Consider the following 23913-nt stretch of genomic DNA (forward strand, 5'->3'; position numbering starts at 1 on the left):
CTCCTTTCTCTCTCCTCTCTCTCTCTCTCTCTCTCTCTCTCTCCCCCTCTCTCTCTCCTCTCTCTGATGGCTCAGATATCCTATGATAATATCATACAGGAAGGAGTCAGACAGGATCATCCAGGCTGTCTGGACACTCACCGCCAGGATGGCAATGACAATCCCCACAGCGCAAAGCACAGCGTCGTTGATCGTCTCCCCAGTTTTCAGAGGGTACTTGATGCTCTCGTCATTGCAATAAAACCCACGGTGGTAAGGCTTGATGGTGCTGGTCTCAATGATGATGAAGGGCAGGCCCGCTGGAACCACACGCGTCCAGAAGAAAAATAAAACAAGGAGAGGAAGAAACATCAATCCAAGAACGCTAAAGAGGAACAACCTACAGCAAAGACCACCTCAACCACGCGGATCACAGTATCAACTCCTGCCATTTATGGCCATTTACAGTGCATGAAACGCTTTCACTACAGGCATCAGTCTTTTCTTGACCAAGAGTTCAGAGGGAGGTAGCAAAAAACCAGGGTGAGGGTTTCCACTGTTCTACAACAGTCTGCCAAAATTTAAAGCCCCATTGGTAGTAATCACGAGCAGACCCCCAAAGCAAATGGTGCCCCAGCATGCCTCCAATGACATTCGTTTCTAGGACCTACCCACTTCCCCTTCTAAAGCTCATCCTAAGGCCGGGCTACATGAAGCAGGTCTTGGACTTGGGTAACCTAATTTGAATCCCAGATCTACCATTTCCCAGCAGCGCAACATGTGGCTCTCACTCCACCTCTGTGAACCTCAGTTTCTCCACAGTAAAAAAAAAAAAAAAGTTGCCGTGATGACTGAAAGAGATCAATACACATAAAAGCTCTAGCTCAGTGTCTGGCTCATGGTAGCTTCTCAGTGGCTGTCATTTTCAAGCATTCTCTTTCATCATTTAGAGTCATGGACAAGACTGAGCAGAGTCCAGTTCGGCCTTGCTGTCTGCCGACCTGGACAGGAGCCCAAGGGCAGCAGAGCACTGGGCAGCTCTTGCAGCTGCTGTTAGTTATCAGTAGCCAGCTCTCCAATGCCCTTCCCTCAAAGGTTGTGGCTAATGGATTCCATCACCTGCCCAAAAAGGTCCCTCAAGACCTTGAAGGAAAAGTGAATATCCCTGTTTTTTTTGTTTTGTTTTGTTTTTGTTTTTTGGGGTTTTTTTTTTTGTTTGTTTGTTTGTTTGTTTTTGCAGTACTAGGAATGGAACCCAGGGGCATTGTACTGCCAAGCTATACCCCCAGCCCTAATTATTAGTCTTTTTATTTTTGAAACAGGGTCTCACTGAGTTGCAAAGGGCCCCATTAAGTAGCTGAGGCTGTCCACGAACCATAATCCTCCAGTTTCCGCCTCCCAAATGCTGGGATTACAAGTGTGGGCCATCACACCCAGCCTCCCTGATAACTCTTACCCGGACATTAGGATAGTATCCTCACAGGTTTCCTGTGCCCGCTGCCCACTACATTTGTCTACCAGTTTGCTTCCAGAAGGGCTCTGACCACGAGCCCGTCACTCACAATTTTGCTGAAGCAGTTTCAGAGGTTCCCTATTGCTTAGGGTGCAATAGTCTCTAAGACTGATCTCAGAAGTCCCATCACCTAAGCCATTCCTCTGCAGCTACCTGGGCTGCTCCTCCCCTTCACACTCCCCAAGAAAAATATACCTGTACTCAGAGACTGTCTCGCTTTAAGCAGTTCTTCTCCACTGAAATACTTCTTGCTCTGCTACTATCCATGATCAATACCAGGCTCCAATGCCACCTCAGAGTGAAAGAACTAGGTCTTTTTACTGAATCTCAGGACTAAAGAAGGCCACAAAAACCATCTTGGTAATGACAAGCAGCACTGACTAAGCACAAACAATGTGTTAGGTACTTTGTGGTTTGCACTGACTTTTAATGATCCTGAAAGGTCATTTCAAAGCACAACTGAGGTGCTGCTGTCTCCCACCTTCAAATGAACAGAACAGAGACTCAGGGTATTTAGCTCATGCAGGGCTTCTTAGTCTACCTCTACCCCCTCCTCGTATGCCTAAATCCCTAATTTAACTTTGCAAATTGGTTTCATCCAAATGTGAAATTCATTAGCTGAAAAATCCCAAGATAAGCAGTTACTTAAAAGATAAAATTCCATTTTCATGTTTTTCAAAAAGAATTAAATTCATGTCACATTGCCACATTGCTCAAAGCTCCAGACGGCCTGGGGGGGGGGGAAGAAAGAAAGAAAGAAAGAAAGAAAGAAAGAAAGAAAGAAAAGGAAGGAACCATGAACTCCACAATTTTTCAATTACTTTGGTCCAGACCGGCAGTGATAAAAAACGCTCACTTTCTAAAAAGTGTATTTATGTATCACTGTGCATACGCACATGGATTTATTTGGTTTTATTCTTTGGATTTATTTGAATTCTACGGCTATTTATTTTGTGACCCCTAACTGCTTCCTGCTAGAACAACAATTTACTTTATCAAATTCATACTGGTGCTTTGAAAAGAAAGAACAGCAACACACCACAGTATTGTGCCTGACCTTCTCAAAGTAAACACAGGGTACTCCAAGAGGCAATAACCATTAACTTTGGAAATTCTGTCTCTGCCCTGGAGTAGAGGAGATAGGGGGAGGCTGCAGATAAATGCTCTGGCTCAAGCAACAAAAGTCAGCTGATCATTTTGGGTTGGGGGCCTGGGAGAGATATCATATGAGCCCAAACCATCTTCCTTCGACAACCTAAACATTTTGAAATGTGACCAAGTTGGGTATGAAAAGCAGCCGAGGAGCCAGCAATATATTAATAGTCCACTTTTAAAGCTCTACACATCGTGATAAAAATGTTTAGCTTCAAGTCCGAGCCGGCTACAGCCTCTATGGTGCCTGAGAGCCAAAGCGTTGCTAATAAACTCAGGAAGGGAATAGTCTCTGAGTTCCCTGCGTCTGTGCTCTACTCTTAAGTCTCCAGCTTCTATTTTTAATAGCGTTCACATGATAGGCCTGTAAAACATATGTTTCTAAGGGCAATAAAACAAGTAGTAAAGAGCTTTGGAGTCGACAGGACTCAGTTAATGATCTCAGCTCTGCTCCCTACAATTGAGTAAGTTTTTTTCCATCTCTGAACCTCCCTTCCTTATCTGTTCAATGGGAAGATGCAATTTGAGGACTGCTGGGATGATGTGTTTGTTCGTTCATTCATTCATTCATTCATTCATTCATTCAACAAATGTTTATTGACTCCTAACTATGTATATTAAGTTCAGGAATGCAAAGATGACTCCAACCCTGCCCTCAGGGAGCTTAAAGACCAGCACAGAAGACACATATAATCAAAATCAGTCCAGAAAGCTTTAGTGGAAAGAAATCCGAGGCAATGACACTGGGTAATGTCTGCACAGAGTCTGAGACACATTGTGGACACTCAATAAATGTTAAAAAGGGGAAAAAGAAAAAAGTCCCGCAGAGATGGCCAGGGAAGAAAAATCTGTCCTGTCAGTTCTTTTGCTCTCTCTTCAACTGGGAACCATCCAAACCCTTTTTCTCTATGCCTATGGCTTGGGGAGGGTTTCCGGTTCTGATTATGTGAATGATGACCACAAACAGACCAGAAGTTGGAGCTGAATACATTCTGTTTATTTTCTTGAAAGGCATGGAGATAGCATTTAGGAAACCCAATGGCTTTTTGTGTCTCCCCTACAAACTTGCGGTATTATTGGGGCTGATGTCAGTCTAATCTTGACTTTGTGCCAGGAAGAGGGTAACCTCAGATTGCCTTCAGTTGATGGGTAGCGCATAAACATTCCCCCAACTGGGTGGCTGGTCCTCAAGAGACACAAGACCATGCTTTGCCTCTGCAGGGCACAGAGAACAGGCTGTCCTTTTCCAAAACAAAGTCCTCATTTCCAACACTAGCACTATCTTTATTATCTACCCACTACAATTCTTTACAATTTCATCTCAAGAAAATTCCCAGCACCACCCAGCATGCTGGCACATGCCTATAATCCCAGTACTTGTGAGGCTGAAACAGGAAGATCACAGATTTAAGGCCAGCCTCAGCTCTTTAGTGAGATCCTGTCTCATAAAATAAAAAGGGCTGGGATGTAGCTCAGCAATAGAATGAAGAGAAGAAGGAAAAGGAGAAGGAGGAGAAAAGGAAGAAGAATCCCAGTAATAGACAGTGGGGTACTAGAGGCGACCCGTGACATAGCACCAACTCTGGAGGAGCTCATAATGAGAAGTTACAAGCATAGTGCACTAAAGTGTTCTTCATGTGATAGCTAGCCTTGGTGTAGAGCGTAGGGAGGTACAAAAGACCACCCTACCACAGACTCTAAAGGTGTCCTACAGGGGTTGGGGGCTTGAGTTGACCTTTTAAAGAGTAGAAGTTCCTGGGACTCAGATGAGGTAGACTCATGAAAATCAATGCACTTTAAGGATTCTAATGCCAGCAGTCACATTATAAAATAGTCATTACAAGAAAACAAGTTTAAACTTTGCTACAGGGCTGGAAGAGAAATACACTAGATAATTAAGGAGGGGAACAGCACAAGGACCATTATAGCCACTAACATTCACTAACCAACTATTATGAGCCTAAACTGTGTTGAGGATCCCCACATAAACTATTGTGGTCTGACAAACCTGCCTGCCTACTATGTTCTAAGAGCTGACTGCCCTACTGAGATGAAAGAAGCCAAGTCCCAACCTTCAAGGTGCCCAAAGGCTAACAAGAGAACTAGTCATAAAAACTAATATGTTAAGCCACCTTAAGTTTCAAAGAGATTAAAGTGAATTTTCAGAGTCACTTTGTGAGTAAGAGATGAAGCTGGACATGGTTCAAATGATCTGACTCTAAATCCTCAGCGCTTTCTAAAGTGAGTCACTTAAGACAGAGAGAGAGAGGCACCTTTGAGTATTAATTGACTGAAGCTCAGTAACTCTCATGGCCTCTGTAGAGGGGGAAAAAAATCTGTTTTGGAACAGTTAAGGCAACAACACTGGTTAATGTTCACTGCACACTCACAGTATACCACACACGTGCTAATTAGATACACACGTATCTAATTTAATCAAAACTCTGAAGCCAATATCCTGAAATTTAGATTTATTGATAATAAAATGTGCATTATGAGATTTTTGCGAAGCAGGGCCAAAAATAAAAAATAATAATAATAATGATCTGGTGCTTCTAGATCCAGACTCGAGCATTGCTCCTTCTTTTAATCAAGGATCAATTAACTTTCTATACCTCTAGGGACTTCTTGGGATGTGTAGGCTGCAGAGGAGGCGAAATATGAACTCACTGACAAACACTTAATGGGCAGAAAATCAAAGCACGAAGAAAGGCCCCTGTGTTGAGTTCAGGCCTTTGAAACTTCTCTGGCTTTGAAAAACTAACACTTGGGCAGGTTGGGTGGTTTGGGGGTGGGGTGTACAAAAACACGGGCTAAGTTTTCGTGGCCCACCCATTGATAAAGTCATGTGGGAAGTGTTACCAGAGTGACCCAGCCCCAAAGCCTTGCTCCCTGCAGCCCAGCCTCACATTTGCACAAAATTAAACACAGCCTCCTTCTCTCAAAGTGTGATTTTGAAAGCCTGTGGTGAGGTGGAAGGAGAGCAGGGGTAGGAGGGCTAAGGAGAAGGCATTCTTACTTTTGCATGACCCCAAATCAGGAGCATCGGGGAGGGCGCCCCCATCTTTCCTGTTTATTTCGTCTTTCTAGTGCCTTTTCCAAGACTTGTCCAATTTTCTACGTAAGCCAATCTGTAGTTACCTTCAAGTAAACAATGTCTAGGATCTAGGAGACTAATAATTAAACTAACATCTGCAGAAAGCCTATGGAGCATCCCACAAAATAATATGGGATGCAGAATACATGTGTAGGCATCTGGCATAGCATAATTAGGCAGCTAGTTGGACTCTAACAGGAACTTGAGACCTTTACCTACAGTATGGATAGGAGTAGGTGCAATGTCCATTTCACAAATGAAAAAACTAAGAATCATAAAGACAGAGCAGCTCAAGTCAAGTGCAGAGCTAGTAAATGACACCGATGTAGACTGAATATCAGAAACAGAGAGAAGACTCTGGAGTTCCATTTTTAAGGGGTTTAGAGTCTTGGTAGGAATTTATTTATTTAATCTCCACAATAGCTGTGAAAAGTTGTGGTTATCATTTTCACTTGTACCCAATAGAAAAACTGAGGCCAACAGTTCAATAAATTCTCCAAGGTCCCCAAGTGAGTAAATGGGTCACTGGGATTTGAACCCACATCAGTCTTTCTTTTGACAAATTTTCTTCCTCCCTGACCCGACCTTCCCCCTTTCCTTCTAAGTCTATTCCCTGTTAAAATATGACCAATTGATTTTATTTAATCACTTAAGGTCAGAATGGTCAACCCAACTACTACTTAGAGGTTCAAAATACAAATATTTATGTTGCTTATAAGTGACAGCATTTCTATTTAAAATAATTAATTGCTACTGCAAACTTTCTTTGGTTTATGATATTTGTCCAGATTTTTAGACTGGACACAATCCAGATGAGCCCAAACCAAGTTTACTATGAAGGCGTTTCTTCACCTTTGAAACAGGCTGCCATGAAAAACACTTGCTGTTGGCCGGTGTGAACATGCAATATTCTGAGTCTAGAGGTTTTCCTTGACAAATGCTCGTTCTTCAGCGCCAGAAAGTTCAGGCCCTTTCTTCACAAAAAGAAGACTGTCAGAATCCAAAGCAACGCCCTGGTGGAAATGAAGGAATTGGTGGCAGACCTAGTCCCGGTGCTGGAGTTTTCTGACCACAGGTTCCAAGGGTCTTTAGTTCAGCTCAACAGGTGTGCGTGGGCAGTTCTTGAATGCTGGGCACTGTGTTAGGTGCTGGGGATACAGAGATAAGCATGACCCTGCACTGTTGCTGAGTCCCCCCACCTCCAGGAAGCCTCAGGCTCCATGACAAAGAAGAACTTTCTTTAGTCTAATGGTAGTATTAAAAGGAACTCTGGATGGCCTTCCTTACTTGAAAGTGCTTACAGTGAAAACATTTTATCCATTAAAATAATATCAGCCTTCTTAAAACCTCCAGCTCTGGCTGCTTTGGCCTGTCCAATTGAGTTTTTAAAGGGTTGCCACATTGACCTGGAAATAAACTGACCAGGAAACCCATAGTTTTTGCCTTTCACTATGAGAGCTCCAGACCTCTTTGTTACCATTCATAAATGAGATCATTTATTTCTACTAAAATCCAATTGCCACAGCCAACAGGACTTATAAGCCAAGCCCTAGACTTTAGGTGAAGTTGAGTCACTTCCCAAGGTCTCCTTCCTCTCTTTCAACTCCTCTATTAAATAAGGATGAGAATAAATTTATATTCACTGAACATCTCTATTGTGCCAGGATCTCTGGGTATATTAACTGATTTAACTCCCAAAACTATCTTCTAACTTAATCATTAGAAATAGCCAAGAACATAAAAGAGGTTGTGATTTCTCTGCACCTACTCTGCTGATAAGAGTAGCCAGGATATGTTATAGACACCTAACTCTAAAGTTCATTGAGAGATGGGGCTAGTTAGCTGTTTTGGCTACAAACACATGAGCAAGGTCTATACAGACATTAGCAACGTAGAAAGTCAACTCAAAAGTTTTTGAATGAGCATTTGACCTTGAGCAAATATACTTCCCTCTTTGGATGGTGAGATGGGATTATACAGATCCAGTTGTTCTCTCTGTCTCAGTCTCCCTTATGACCTAAAGGTGTTCATTCACAGTATGGCTGCCCCAAGCCAGCACACTGCAAGAATCATATGTGTGCATAGGGTTTCCAGGCTCTTGCATAAATAGCTGCATAGATATTCCTAACAACTCTGCAATGTTTTTAACATCTGTACTAAAGTATCACTGGCACACTCCTGTCTATCCTTCAAGATCTAAGTATCTTTCCTACACAGTGTTCACTTGAGTGGCATTAGTTGCTTCTTACTTTTTTCCAGCTTACTTCTCACCTGTCATGCTTGGCTGTATGACCTTTGGTGGGTCACTTCACCTCTCTGAATTTCATTTTTATCATCTTTTTTTTTTTTTTGTGGTACTGGGGATGGAACCCTTCTACCTCCGGGCTACACTCCCAGACCTATTTTATATTTTTATTTGGAAACAGGGTCTCTTAAGCCAGCAAGGCTGGCTTCAAACCTGCGCGATCCTTCTATCTCTGCCTCCCAAGTGCGGGGATTACAAGTGTGCACCATCACACCCGGCTTTTATCATCATTCTTGGTATAATAGTTCTCAATATACAGAGTTGGTTGCAAGGGCTGAAATGCAATTTATAAAATATCTAGCAATCGTGTGGCTCGATAAATGTCATACTCCTGTTTATCTTTCAAGACTTCATTATCTCTCCTACAAAGGATTCACTTAGCCATATTCTTTTTCCTGTATATGACAGAGAACCATAGAGAACTTTAGCAGGGGTAAGATGTGATCAAAGTTCTCCAAAGTTCATTCTAGCAGCGATGTGCCCATTGGCCACTTCCCAAATGCAATCTGATGCCAAAGAAAAGGCATGCTCATAAAATCCTTTAATTCCAGAGACTCCTTAGGATTGGGTCAACAGATGGGCCTTTGACAGTGGTTAGCAGGACCTACCACCCTGATGAAGGAAAGAACTAGCACAGCAGAAACCTTGCCATATATCCTCAAAAGATCACACAAGGCTATATGGGAGGCCAGCTCATAATAAAGGTGAAAAAAAACATTTCTTTTTTTTTATTTTTCCAACAGTTAAAAATGCATTCATCCACATACAAGCCATGCTGCCCAGGTGTACGCAAACGCCATGTTCATGTAATGGTAGAATAAACAACATGTGGACTGGCAGGACATCAGACACCTAGGAAGGCCACAGGAAGGCCAAAGTTTGAGATAGTCAACAAGCAAGACTGACGCCTAATGTAGTGCCAAAAATGAAGCACTGAAGTATCACTGAAAGTCCTGTAAGAACAAAGTCACGCTCGTGGGCAATGCAAAATGCCAGAGCATTCCATGTACCCTGTCAAGCCAGGTCAAGGGTTACAAATGGCAGCTCATCATCATATCTGGTCTGCAAAGTTTCTGCTTGGCCCACCCAAGGCTTCAAATTTTTTAAATAGGACTTAGCATTTAATAGCCGGCAGTCTCACACAACATGCAGATGTCCAGCTCTAGTGCCTATGGCAATGCAGCAATGATATCCAGGGCCACCTTCCTTTAGATAAGCATGTGTTCTCCAAGGGCTACCACCCCAACATCTCCCTGACACTACAGCTGTTGCCATCCTCATTGAGCTTATACTGTCAATTTGCCTCTACCCAGTTATCATTGTGTTAACTGCCTGACTCTTCAGACATTTGATTTTTAAATCCCCACACCAGAGAATAAATGAGTTCTTGGATGAGCTTTTGTAAACGATTCAACAATATCTTCTATGGCTGGTAACAGTCACATTAGACATGTGAGTATGTATGGGTATATGTGTGTGTATGTGCATTTATGTATGTCAAAATCTTAACTCAAGACTGGACCTCCAATTTATGTTTTCTTTATTTTTTAATATATTTGTTTATTTATTTTGGTACTGGGGATTGAACCCAGAGGCATTCTACCACTGAGCAACATTCCTAGCCCTATTTTTTTTTTTTTTTTTGGTGGGTCTGGGGATGGAACCCAGGGGCATTTGATCTCCCAGCTACAACCCCTGCCCTACTTTTATTCTTTATTTTGAAACAGGGTCTCACTAAGTTGCAGAGGGCCTCACTAAGTAGCTGAGCCCAGCCTATTTTTATTTTGAAACAAAGTCACATGTTACTGATGAGAGTCTCACTACTTGCTGAGACTGTCCTCAAACCTGCGACCTTCCTGTCTCAGCCTCCCAGGTACAGGGATTACAGGTGTGCATCACCATGCCTGGCTCCATCCTGTCTATATTTTCAATGGCAAATTTAAGGATTACATCAAGCTGCCAGTGCCAAGCAGTTCAATCTGTGCACCTTAGTTATGGGGAAACTGAGGCTCAGAAGCTAAATGACTTGCCAAAGGTCACAGAGTTAGTAAGATGGATAAGGAGCTGAAGCTAAGTCTCATTAAACTGCAAACCCCTTAGCAATTTCATGCCATGAGTCTGGCGGTAGGGTGGAATCCGCATGAACACCTGTCATACTGGCCAGGTAAGTAATGTATGTCTCAATAAATCACATGGCTAGACTTCAGGACATGAGTGAACCTAAAGAATAAATGCCAGGTGAGAAGGGACTTAAAAATTAAAGTCCATCAGCTATTTGTTGGTATTACAAATCTTACTCAAAACAAAGTCAGGCACAACTGGTAATATAATGGTAAAATATGAGAACTACAAGAGATCTTAAATGTCATTACTCCATTTAATAGATGGTAAGAAACTTGGGCATGGTGGTGCACACTTGGAGTTCCATTACTTGGGAGGCTGAAAGAGAAGAATCGTAGGTTTCCGGCCAGCCTCAGCTACTTAGTAAGGTCATCCATAACTTAGTGAGACTCTGTTTTAAACTAAAGAATAAAAAATAGGACGGTGTTGTAGCTTGGAGGTAGCATGCCACTGAGTTCAATCCCCAATAACACACACACACACACACACACACACACACACACACACACACAAGATAATACTAGATGGAAAGACTGAGACCCACATTATTCTAGCATTGTAATTATTCCCTTCCAAAAATTCTTATTCATAAGCTAAGAATCTCTTCAGAAGAGTTTATAAGTTATTCATTTGTGAATCACAAAGAACAGCTCCTAGCACTTAGTGGGTACTCAACAAATGTGGAGTGAATGAATGTTTAAGAAACACTGTTAAATTTGGACGACACAATCCCTACCAAATACCTGTTAGGATCTGTGGACCCTTTATCCTCCCCCTCTTCTAAATTTTAATCTAATATTTCTCCCATCCCAAATCCCAATTTCCTAACTCAATCCCTCTAGACAATACATTACACACTAATGAAGATCAGACGATCCCATTAGGAATTATTAATGGAAAACCTAACCAGTTTCAAGTTTCAGATGAGTGGTTAAGTGGGATGAGCTTTAAAACCCTTAATCTCCACATTTTTCCAGCTCTTTACCCCCAAGTAAAACTACAGGAAAGGTTTCATAGAGCTCTGGGAGGCAAGCTGAGGAGGCTTAGTACCCATCTCGCCCAGCTGCCCCAAGGTAGAGAAATCAATTTCACACACCCCAACCCATTTGCTAAGATCCTCCTGACAATCACTGTTAACAAGAAAGCCCCAAGAGGAAGATCACAGATCTCACCAAAGTAACTCAGGCCTGGATTTGCAAACTAGTTTTGCCACCTAAAATCTATGCCATCTGCAGCAAGTTGCTTAACTATAAAAAAAAATTGCCAATACCCACTGTGAAGAGCTATGAGGATGAAATATCATACAGCAGGTATTTAACAAAAGTTAGTCCTCTTCCCTCCCAGTTCTGAAAATCTACCCTTCCGTTTACGTGATGCCAATCAACTGGCTAAGCTGGTTCCACCATAAGGTGGCTGGACTAACCTGGACAGCTGTGCCAGGGCAGACAAGAACTGCCACTGCAGTGGCTGCACTGAGCAAGACTGGAGCCCTTCCAGCGTGCTGTGCGGAGGACAGCCCTCACCCGAGGAGCACACTCCCCATCCCCAGCCCTGTCAATGTGCCTTTTGTAGAATGCAGAAACCTTCTTCAAATCTGACAGCTGCCACCTGCACAAATAATTCAGGGATGTAATTTTGTAACTGAATACAAATCCTGAAAGCTGAAAAGTTTGAAGCCCAAAATAATCCCTATGACCTTTTGCCTAAATGCTCACTAATCACTTTTTAATTTGTAGTTGATTTCCTCTCTGTGTGCCGTCCTCAAAGCTTACATTTTCGTTTTAGAAGTATCCAGGAAGTCAATGTCATTACAAAACACCTGATTGAAGTGCAACTCAAACTTTTTCCCCAGATATCCCAGTCTAGGTCCCTGCCTCATGGAGTTTTCTAAAGGCATTGGGTGGGGAACCAAGTGTGAAGAAAAAAACCAAAAAGCTGCTTTGAAAGAGAAAACTTCTCACCCAGGGGTGGGAGGGAAATAAGGGATACAGAAATTAACAAGATGTGGCCCCTGCCCTTTAAGAATGTGTACTCTGGGGACCAGGACCCATAAGCAAGGTGACAGGAACTTAAAGACACCCACCAGCGCGGCCCGCAAGCATGCAGCACCTGGCTACAGCCTCACCCAATCGCCCAATATGTTTCAAAGATTCCTTGCTGTCGTGTGAATGCCAATGATGTACTCAAGGATAAATGCACATTTTAATTTTTAATTTTTGGCATTACTTGGAATTGAACAATCCATGGCCTTCACATGCTAACATGTTAGGGAAATGCTATCATTGAACTAAATCCCCCAACATCATTTCTTATTTATTTATTTATTTATTTTGGTGGTACTGGGGTTCCTGGAAGCCCTTCTACCTCCGGGCTACACTCCCAGACCTATTTTTACATTTTTATTTGGAAACAGGGTCTCCTAAGCCAGCGCACGTGGCTGGCTTCGAACCTACGTGATCCTCCTGTCTCTGCCTCCCAAGCGCGGGGATTACAAGCGTGTGCCACCATGCCCAGCTTCTTCTTATTTCATTTTGAGACAGGGTCTTGCTAAGTTGCTCAGGCTGGCCTTGGATTTTAGGTCCTTCTGCCCCCACCTACTAAGGACTATAGACAGGCACCACCATGCCTGTCTTCAAGGCTTTTGTTGTTGTTGTTGTTTTAAGAAAGAAAAAAAAGAAACATCCAGAACTGGAAATATGCTCTTCCCAAGAAGCTAACAAACTGTTCTTCCACTTGTATTACCTACCCAACTTATCCTTGAAGAAAAAAAGTAAGAAAAGCAAGGAGCCTATCTAGTTCCTAAAAAATAGATACTGGTCATGGACGCCTATAATCCCAGTACTCGGGAGGCTGAGGCAAGAAGGCTGCAGGTTCAGGCCAGCCTCCACAATTTAGCGAATGACTCAAAATAAAAAATTAGAAAGGGCGGGGAGGTATAGTTTCTTTAGGTTTAATCTCTAGTACAAAAATAAATAAAAGTTCTGAAGCTGAACAGATGCATGCTAATAATAAAAAAGACCTATTAGTTTAAAATGTCCCTAAATCCAAAAGAATTGTCTTTTTTTTTTTTTTTTTTTTTTTTGGTGGTGGTACTGAGGGTGGAACCCAGGGGCTTTCAACCTCCGGGCTACACTCCCAGACCTATTTTATACTTTATTTGGAAACAGGGTCTCACTAAGTTGCTGAGAGCCTCACTAAGTAGCTGAGGCTGGCTTCGAACCTGTGCGATCCTCCTGTCTCAGCCTCTCAAGCACTGGGATTACAAGCGTGCGCCACCACGCCCGGCAGAACTGTCTTATTTAGAAAGAAGGTTTCTATTTTGATCATCACTATGATTACAGTAAAATGAAGTTGAAGGCAGGTAGGTTTGCTATTGTCATTCTACGTTGTGTCTGCTCTAGCAAATTACTCAACCTTTGCCTACTGTGAATGGGTTTCCAGAGGTCGAGCCAGTCAATATTCTAGAGGGTAATACAATTCAACACCAGTGTTTGGTTCATTTGAAGAAATATCTGATATCTATACAACTACACAAATGGGTTTGAGATTATTAAGTTTCTGTTGCCAACTTGATGTTAAAAAAAATGATAGCTGGGCATGGTTTTTTCACACCTGTAAACCCAGCAATTTGGGAGACTGGGGCAACAGGATTGCAAATTCACAGTCAGCCTGGACATTGTAGCAGATCCTGCCTCAAAATAAAGTAAAGCCGGGCGTGGTGGCGCACGCTTGTAATCCCAGAGCTTGGGAGGCTGAGACAGGAGGATCGCATGGGTTCAAAGCCAGCCTCAGCTACTCAGTGAGGCTCTCAGCAACTTAGTGAGACCCTGTTTCCAGATAAAATGTAAAAAAGGTCTGGGAGTATAGCCCAGAGGTAGAAAGCCTCTGGGTTCCACCCCCAGTACCACAAAAAATAAATAAATTAATTAATTAATTTTAAAAATTTAAAAAAATTAAAAAATAAAAGTAAGGCCAGGCATGGTAGTGCATGCTTGAAATCCCAGAGCTTGAGAGGCTAAGACAGGAGGATTGCACAGGTTCAAAGCCAGCCTCAGCTACGTAGTCAGGCTCTAAACAATTTAGTGACATCCTGTTTCCAAATAAAGTATAAAATAGATCTGGGAGTATAGCTCAGAGGTAGGAAAGCCCCTGGGTTCCACCTCTAGTACCACACACACAAAAAAAAAACAAACCTAAAAAACAATAGCACTGGGAGTATAGCTCAGAGGTAGAATGCCCCTGGATTTCATCCCTAGTATTGCAAAAATAAAATAAATAAATAAATAAATAAATAAATAAATAAATAAATAGGGCTGGGGAATGTAGCTCAGTGGTAGAACACCCTTGGGTTCATTTATTAGTACTGAAAAATAAATAACCAAACAAACAGCCATCAGCAATTTTTTTTTTTAAATATTGGAGATTGAACTTGGGGACATTTTTCTTCTTAGCTATAACTCCAGCCATTTTTATTTAAATTTTATTTTGAAACAGGGTTTGCTAGGTTGGTAAGTCCTACTACTTGCTAAGGCTGTTCTTGAGCCTACAAGCCTGTCTTAGCCTCCCCAAACCTGGGGTTACAAGAAGGCACCACCGTGCCTGGCCAGCAATTCTTGATTCCAGATCATTAGTGTTCCTCAGTCTTGGTTCTGCTGAGAAGCAGCAGCGTAACCACAGGACAAACTTTCACTTCTGTTCTCTCAGGCTCCTTTTCTTCATGTGTGAAACAAAACAGGTGGTTTGACCAGGTGTGTCATGGACCGTTCTAATTTCAGGGGCTTTCATCTTTATTCAAGGTGTGGCATTCCAAGGACATTTGTATAGGACCGATGGACTTCACCACTTACCCCAACCCCAGCTGCAGCTGCAGCAACTGAGAATCGCACAGCTTTCTTCTCAGATGGGGAAGGAGGTTGGAGCTCATCAGTAAAGAACAGCTCCAAAAAACACTACCCCCGCCCCGCCCAGACTTAAAAAACAAAACTTCAAGAATGTTTGCAGCTCTCAGCTGTGAAGTAACAGACATCATAAAAATGGAGGTGGATCGAAGAGAGGTGGGAATGAACATTAACTGCGGCTGCAAATGACATTCCATTCTAGGCTCTTTATAGCAGTACCCATTTACTTCTAAAAAAGAATCCTTATCAGGTACGCTGGATTTTACAAAGGACAGAAATGAGGGTGAGAGGCAAGGTCTCAGGAAATATGTAGCTGCCACGTTTTCAATCTTTGGGAACCTTAGACTGGTACTGCGAACGGTGTTTCTCCTCATAACCGGACAGCCCTTTTCCTGCAGATAGAAACCCAGGTGCTCTGGGGTTACTCTCAGTTGCTCTGGAAGCCTGGCCCCTCCTTCACCAGGATAGGGACAACAAAGTGTAAGCATTCAGATGCCCAGGGAGAGCTGGCTGCAGTCAGCAACTCCTCCGTGGCGTGCTATAGGACCCTATTGTTCCAGAGCAAGGCTCTTTTGCCAAAACTCTCCAGGAAGCCACTGCTCTGTGATGCATTTTTCAGCTGTTGAGAATAAAGGGTAGTTCCTAGGATGTTTCTTCAGTGGTTCTGGAAGCCAGGCCCTTAATCCTTGCAAAGCAGCAAGGAGCCAGCTTCCCTCAGAGGAACAGAATGTCTACAGTCCTTCCAAAACAAAACATAAAATCTAACATCCCCTCTACCACCTTTCAAAACATGTGAATCAGGCAGAGGAGGCGAAGAGGGTAGTGAAGCCCAAGAAGGGGGTCCAGGCCTTCTCTACCCTCTTCTTCCCTCATGACCCTGCCCACCTGACCCCTCTATTTCAGTAAATTACAAAGCCCCCAGGGTTCCCTCTGCCCATCCTCCTCCTCCTCCTCTCACCCCACCCCCAGCCCCCACACATACACTTTTTAAAAGGGCAAAATGCCAAATAACATTATTCCCCTTCACCATGGTATTGCCATGAGAACTGCCTGGTATGTTTGCTGGAGAAATGGAAGGTTTTCATGAAAATCTCAGCCCCCACTACAGCTCCCTTTTTATGGACATGGGCTTAAAAAAATGCAAAGGTCCCCATGTCGGGCCTAAGTGGGAGGACAGGAGGCCAGAGCAAGGCCCCTGGGTTTCTGGTGTGCCTCTGAGAACCCGCAGGTTTTGTGATGGCTTGCAAAGTTACTTTCTCCAGCTTCTATCCGTCTGCATAATGTTGTGATCTGTCAAGGATAGCCCCGCCTTGGAAAGGGGACTCTACTCCGTATTGTGAGGTGGGGAAGGGGGAACCAAGAGTACATACATTATCCTGGAGGCAACTAGTACATGATGCAAATCACAGAACATTGTGTCACAGCCCCTATTAACTGAGCACCAAGAAAAATCAAAAATGGTTTTCCACGTTTGCTTCGGTTTTATGGCAGTGTGAAATTAGCAGACCTAGACACAAGTCTCTCCCGCTTCTGCCAAGTCATGACAGGGAGACACCAGAATAGGAAATTCTAGGACCTCAGTTTCTTCGTCTGCAAAACAAGTCCTTCAGTCTTGAAAGTCTGGCATGGGGATTTTCTGGGAAGGCAGGTTAAATAACCTGCCCCATAGCAGGTATGTGCTCAAGTTTCTTCCTTCCCTTCCCCACAAAGTGCAAAGGGAAAGGGGGTTATTCTAAGCAACAGGACAGGATCCGTGAGAAATCATCTCTGTATCATGCTCCAAGTACTGTTGAGAGCCCAACTGCATATGTGGGCTGCTGCTTGTCTGTCAAAATGACAGAATGGGTCTCAGGGAATTAATTATTCAACAAACTTGCCCTTCACAAATCCCAACCAAAGGAATGGTTTGATGCTTTTCAGTACACTGGCTATACAAAATATTGAAAGACCAGTGCACTTCAAAAGCCTCACAAAAACCCAGGCCCGGGTTTGGCAGGAGTTCCTCAGCCACTGGGTTTTTCTGTGTGTGGTTTATAATAACATGCAAACCTAATGCCAAGTCCTAATCTATTAAGGGACTGCCAATTAGCAGGAGGCTTAGAGCTGCAGGTTTGAGAACTGGGGAGCTGGTCTAATTAGGCTTGCAAATCATCTCTCCCCATCACCCCTTGCAATCTGACACAAGGTATACTAGCCAATTGTCCTGGATAGGTCTTTATTCCTTTGCACACTGTTTTTTGTTTGTTTGTGTTAAGATTCCAGGCCTGAATGCTAGTGCTTATTTTCTCGTTTGTCTAAAGGTAAAATTAGGAATTGAAAAAGGTTATATCCGCTAGACAGTGATTCTCAGATCTAGTCAATCATTATCAAGACACTTATGGACACAAAAAAAAGATTCCAGGCCCTACCTAGACCTCCAGAATTTCCAGAGAGGGCTTCTTCTTTTTCAGTACTGAGGGTCAAACCCATGGCCTTGATCATGGGCAAATGCTCTACCATGGCCTTGAGCTAGGTATTTACCAAAAAATTACATTCCCAGTCCAAGAAGTCTTATTTTTAATAAGATCTTCAGTGATTCTATCTTAAGGTGATTTGGAAATTGCTGCTCTAAAAAGTAAAAAGAAATTCACTTCTGAATGAAAGGGCTATTTTTTTTTTTTTTTTTTTTTTTGGTGGTACTGGGGGTGGAACCCAGAGGCTTTCTATCTCTGGGCTATACTCCCAGACCCATTTTATATTTTATCTGGAAACAGGGTCTCACTAAGTTGCTGAGAGCCTCACTAAGTAGCTGAGGCTGGCTTCGAACCTGCGCGATCCTCCTGTCTCAGCCTCCCAAGTGCGGGGATTACAAGCGTGCGCCACCACGCCTGGCTGAAAGGGCTATTTTTTTTTAATTGATATATAATATACATATCATATAACTCACAAATGCATATACCAAGTAAACACAGTTTTAAGCCACAATGAATATTCAATGTTTGCTGAGCCCTTGTTGTGTGCTGGGGATGGAAATACTGAGATGAGTGGAACAGAGTTCCTGTCCTGCTCAAACAGCTTCCTCTCCCAAAAGAAACACAGATTCAAACCTGCCTTCTCACCCTTTCTCTTCCACCTCCTTACAAACTTAGCTTTCCAATATCTTTGCCGAAACAGCTTCAAGAGAGAAATGGTATGATTTCAGATGCCAGACATCAGAGGCCTGTCTTAGAAGCAGTAAAAAAGCTCGAAAAACATATGGCTTCAAGATATAGAGAAAACATGTGCCTTCTGACTGCCTGGCCTACAGACAATCTGGGGGTGAGGCATAAAACTGGGAGGCCTCTCTGTGCAGCAGGAAGAGCCCTGGCCAGGGCTTGAAAGCCCAACATTGGGTCCTTTGGTGAATTCAGAAAAGCCACCCCCCCATTTTTATTTATTTATTTTTATCCTAGGAAAGAGAGGAGGCTGGCCTAGCTGGTCACATCCATACCAAGTTGGGCAAGAACATTTCACTCTGAAGCCTCCGTCGAGTTTCACCAGGGAGATGTACAAGCCTGAAGAACTTGGGTTATCCAGAACATTCTCTAAGAAACGCTGACCTCGATGATCTCTAATCACTGTTAAAATCCTGTTTCATGTGTGCAACTTTCAAATAAGACCGATTTCCTAGCCAGCAAGGCCAATGTTTAATAGTTACCCTCCTCTCTACAGTGACGGATACACAGAAGAGACTCAAAACATGAATACATCTGAGGAAGGGAGTGGGCAGCCAGGCTGTGTTTGGAAAGGTCACTCTGGAGGCGTGTGGGAGATGGGATGCAGCAGGGGAGCCCGAGTCAGCTGGCTCCTGCTAACTGAGGTGTGACCAGCCACCCTCCCGAGGAACAGCCTTGTGCATTCGTAGACACATCCCCATGCACCCTGAATGAGATGTATTAAGGTCTCTCCCACCCATGACGCCACACTAGGTCCTGGACAGCACAACTCAAACACTGCTTACTCTCCAGGAGCGTCTGGGGCTGGCTCTGCCTTGGCTTCAGATACTTCTCCAAACTGACTGCTGAAGTCTCCCAATGTAGCGTCCCCCAGGTGACCTTAACAGAGCAGGATTCCGAGACCATCTAGGTCTAGATTAGAACCGAGTGGCTAAAGGAGGCAGACTATCCGTTGGCAACTGAGCTATAAAGGCAAAAAGTAGCATGATGGAGCTCCAATTGTGTGGGTGAGTGCTTGTCTCCACATTAAACAAGTCAACCCCTTACAGTGACATAGAAGGAATAGGACAATGTGTGAAGATGCTGCGTACAGTCCCTGGCACACAGAAAATGCTCAGTAACTGTTACCTGTAACTGTTGCCTTTATGAATATGAGATGGAATGCCTCCTATAAGGAGAGAGACAAACATTATCTTGGCCCATGTAGTTATTGAATATGTATAAAAAAATCTACAAGCCTTTCGCTTCTTTAGAAAACTTGAGTGATTAAAAATAAAGATATTAGAAATAGCGCGGGCTTTGGGGCCAAACAAATTTGCATTTGAAGCTGGTATCTGCTTCTTTTTAGTCCCATGACAACAAGCAAGCTGCTTACCTCTCTAGAGTACACGTAAAACAGAGCTAGTACAAATAATCTTGAAGGATAACTGCAGTTTACAGGTTCAGTACCACATATAAAGTGCACTTGATTCATGAACTATTATTATTGCTCATGGTCTTCCTTACAAAGGAAGACGACTAGGACAGCTCTTTGTCTCCATGTGAGAGCCACAGAGAGCCTTTTAAGCAGTCAAAGCAGTGATACATGTAGAACATTTTTAAAACCCAAAGTTTGTTTTTTTTTTGCCCTTTTTTTGTGGTGCCTGGGGATTAAACCCAAGGTCATTCTACCTTTGAACTATACCTCCTGCCTTATTTTATTATCTTATTTATTTATTTATTTTTGTTTGTTTGCGGAACTGGGAGCTGAACTCAGGGATATTCTACCTCCAAACTACACCCTAACCCTGCTTTTTATTCTTTCTTTTGTTTTTATTTTATTTATTTATTTGCTTACTTTTTGCAGTATACCCAGGGGCATTCTACCTCCAAGCTATACTCCCAATCTTATTTTTATTCCTTATTTTGAAACGAGGTCTCACTGAGTTGCAAAGGGCCTAAATAGCTGACGCTGTCCACGCACTGTTGATCCTCCCTTCTCAGCCTCCCAAATGCGGGGATTACAAGCGTGTGCTACCACGCCCAGATCTTATTATTTTCTTTCTTTCTTTCTTTCTTTCTTTCTTTCTTTCTTTCTTTCTTTCTTTCTTTCCTTTTTGGTGGTACTGGGGGTGGAACCCAGGGGCTTTCCTACCTCTGGGCTATATTCCCAGACCTATTTTGTATTTTATTTGGAAACAGGGTCTCACTAAGTTGCTGAGAGCAACTTAGTAGCAACTACTCACTAAGTAGCTGAGGCTGGCTTCAAACCTGTGCGATCCTCGTGTCTCAGCCTCCCAACCGCTGGGATTACAAGCATGTGCCACCACACCTGGCTTATTCTTTATTTAAAACATAGTCCTCCTAAATTGCGGAGGGCCTCACAAATGTAGCTGAAGTTAGTCGCAACCCTGTAATTCTCCTGGACAAGCCTCCCAGATACTGAAATTATAAGCATGTGCCACCACACCCAGCTTTTTATTATTATATTTTGAAACAAGGTCTCAAATCGCAGGACTGGCAGCAAACCTGAAATCCTCCTGTCTCAGCCTCCCAAGTACTGGGATTACAGCTATGTGCCACCACACCTGGCCCAAAGTCTTTTCAACGTGTGATTATTTCTAGCCAAAGGAAAATAACGGGATTTTTGGAGCACTCCATGCTGGTTCGAATGGAACGTACTCTGGAACTCCCCTGGTTCCCTTCATACTAATTGTCAGCCTCCACCCCTACCCCACAGTGTATTGGTTCATTCTCTCTTAATTCATGCATTCACTGAAGTATTTATTTAATAAGAAGCAGCCGGGGAGCCAGGCATGGTGGAGCACACGCTTGTAATCTCAGCATTTGGGGGGCTGAGAAAGGAGGATCATGGTTCACAGACAACCTCAGCTACTTAGTGAGACCCTTTGCAACTCAGTGAGACTCTGTTTCAAAATAAAGAATAAAAAAATAGGTCTGGGGGTATAGTTCAGAGGTAGAATGCCCCTGGGTTCCATCCCCAGTACCACAAAAAACATATAAAAAATAATAACATCTGATGAAGTTTTCAATTGGTTAAACTCAGCTAAATTTAGCAATTCATCACCACCACCCATTGTCTCCCACTCATCAAATTCAGATCAAGGGAGACCTTTGTTTTCCCTTGATCATGGCATTTCTAGTTTGTGCATAGGAAATAGGATGCAATGAAAATTTACCATTTCATCATGGGCCTACATTCAAATCTCGAGCTACTTGATGGGTGCTTCGATCTCCTCACATATAAATGGGCCTTGGTTCTGGCTAGAATTTTGCCGTCTACCTTCAAATTCATATGTCAAAGTCCTAACTCTCAGTACTTCAGAATATGAACTTATTTGGAGACAGGGCTTTTATAGAAGCATTTGGGCCCTAGTTGAATGTTACTGGTTTCCTCAGAAGAACGAAAACCTGGACCCTGGGCATGCATACAGGGCATACAAGGAAAACAAGGCACAAGAAGACAGGTATCTACAAGCCAAGGCGAGAAGCCTGGAACATGTCCTTCCCTTACAGCCCTCAGGAGGAATCAATCTCCTTGCCTCGCTTGTTTTGGGACTTCTACCTAGCAGAGCTGGAGACAACAACAGATTTCTGTTGTTTAAGCCACACTGTTTTGCTACAGCAGTCCTAGCAAACTAATGCTTGGGCAACAGTGTCTGCCCTAGAGACTGGATTCCTGAGAGTACAGGAGGAAAATAAAACAGAATGGGAGAAAATCCATGTGTGATTAAGGGTGATGCTTACTTCTGAATGATGTTAGCATCACTTGGTCCAGTGAAGATAAGATTAAATCATGAAAACCACTAAAAAGTTAGAAAATCTTACATACATACATCTAAATAATGATAAGGAAACCAAATAAAAATAGCAGAAAGGAAATATACCAAAATGGCAATAGGTGATTTTCCCCCATCTTTTCCAAATCTTAGGTGATATAAGTTTAAAGCAATAATAGATGAAAAGCAAATTTACCTTTCCAGGGGAAAAAGGCTAAAAAATTATAAATACTTGTGTCAAAAATGCCTTGGGTTTTTCAACGTTGTTCATTTTTATCAAACAACTTATATGCACTAGGCCTCACACTAGACATAAGGAATACTGTAAAAAGATGAACCCCTTGCATCAAATTTCACTGTTAAGGTTCTACACAAAGCCATGCTTATTACCCATGCCTCTCTACAAACACAGAGAAACATAGTATTTTCTCAAATTTTAATCACAGGGTATTCTAATTAAAACAGGAAAAGGAAAAAGGCTGTGTGAATAGCCTAGATTAAATACATCAGAAACTTTTCTTCTCTATGTTGTTCAATAAACCAATCAGTCATTGTAGGTTCCCTGATAAGCTATAGTGGACACATATACTACCTGCAGGCTGAGTCCAAAATGAGAGAGAAGCCATTCCTGGGTCTCACATCTCACTCAGGTCATTGATTTGCAGATCTGAGGCCCTGATAGCTCGGAATTCAGGTGTTTTATTTTGTGGTCATTGGTGCATTTTTAGTTTCCAGAGCATTAAGATCACTAAGTCAGAGGAATCCGTTTTCAGATGTGTGACCCAAAGCTCCCGCTCCTCTGTGGTGGCTGTGCTCCCTGACCCAGGCCCTCCCAGCAGCACAGGTCCTGCTGCTGATGGTCCCGCCAAACCCACCTCTTTCCTGGTCTTTTTAGTTGTTTCCCTCCTCTCATCAGTTGACAGGAAGGTCTTTTCTGGCCATGGAAGTTTTTGCTTAATAAGTGAAGTTTAGATATATAAAAATGAAGAACAGAATGAAATACAATATAGAATCCACCAGAATTTAAGTGATTTTTCTCTTCCTCCAGTTATGAAACAGTCTTCTCCCACACTGATGGCCCTTACTTATCTGACTGAGCTGCCTGCTGGTCTTCTTCAGTCGGTCAGTTTGCTGCTGCCTAGGGGATCTGTGAAGATGAGTATTAGACGTTTTACTTCCGCAAAGGTCAAACTTAAAAGCCAGATGGGGAGGTGGAGGGTGGGAGTCATGAGCGTAGGAATGCAGTAAGAAGTCCTTGTTCCCAAAGGCCAGGGGTCTCTAATTCTCACCTTCCCGCCACCTAGATTTTGAGCTCCTTAAATAGATATTATATATTTTTAACTTCTTGGCTACATCAATCTAGCACACATAGCTGAAATAGGGGGATGAAGGCATTGATTTCTGTAGTTGCTTTGGGCCTTGTAAGAAAGAAAGAAAGAAAGAAAGAAAGAAAGAAAGAAAGAAAGAAAGAAAGAAAGAAAAGCAAGCAAGCCAGCCACTAATCTTCCGGTCAGGCATCCTTACTAGAAAGGCAGAGGCTATGTATCTTCATGGATCATTTCCCTTTCTGCTCAAAGACGTACATTGTCAAGTCTACATTTTATAGGCATGCTGATTAGGCTGACGGAGGAAAGATAACTGGTTCTGAAACCAACTTTCGAGGGTTTTGAAATAGAACCCTTGGCTGTATGGAGAAACTTTATACTTCCTCCATCGATCGCATAGTCCCTCTTCTCAGCAAGTCCCAGGGTGCTTTTCCAATCCCACATCGCTCTGTGCTGAAGCCAAAGCCCAGTTTCCTGCCTCAAAAGGCCCTTTGTTTGGGCTCTCTTTCCCAATCAGCGTATCCTGAGCTTGAACCCCTAGCTTTTGAGA

The 23913-nt window shown here is 42.9% G+C and overlaps 1 protein-coding gene across 1 annotated transcript in view; it reads right to left on the reverse strand.

Moving 5' to 3' along the window:
* PLPP3 (phospholipid phosphatase 3) overlaps positions 1-23913 on the reverse strand; it is a gene marked incomplete at both ends in the record, with an annotated part of 82138 nt that overhangs the window by 39557 nt on the left and 18668 nt on the right. The window contains one exon of the mRNA XM_080693138.1: positions 142-299. Within this exon, the coding sequence (XP_080549264.1) occupies positions 142-299 (158 nt within the window). The remainder of the gene's footprint in view (positions 1-141; positions 300-23913) is intronic.

This window comes from Muscardinus avellanarius (genome assembly GCF_963383645.1).
Source record: "Muscardinus avellanarius genome assembly, chromosome: 3".
In the NCBI taxonomy this organism is placed as follows: domain Eukaryota; kingdom Metazoa; phylum Chordata; class Mammalia; order Rodentia; family Gliridae; genus Muscardinus; species Muscardinus avellanarius.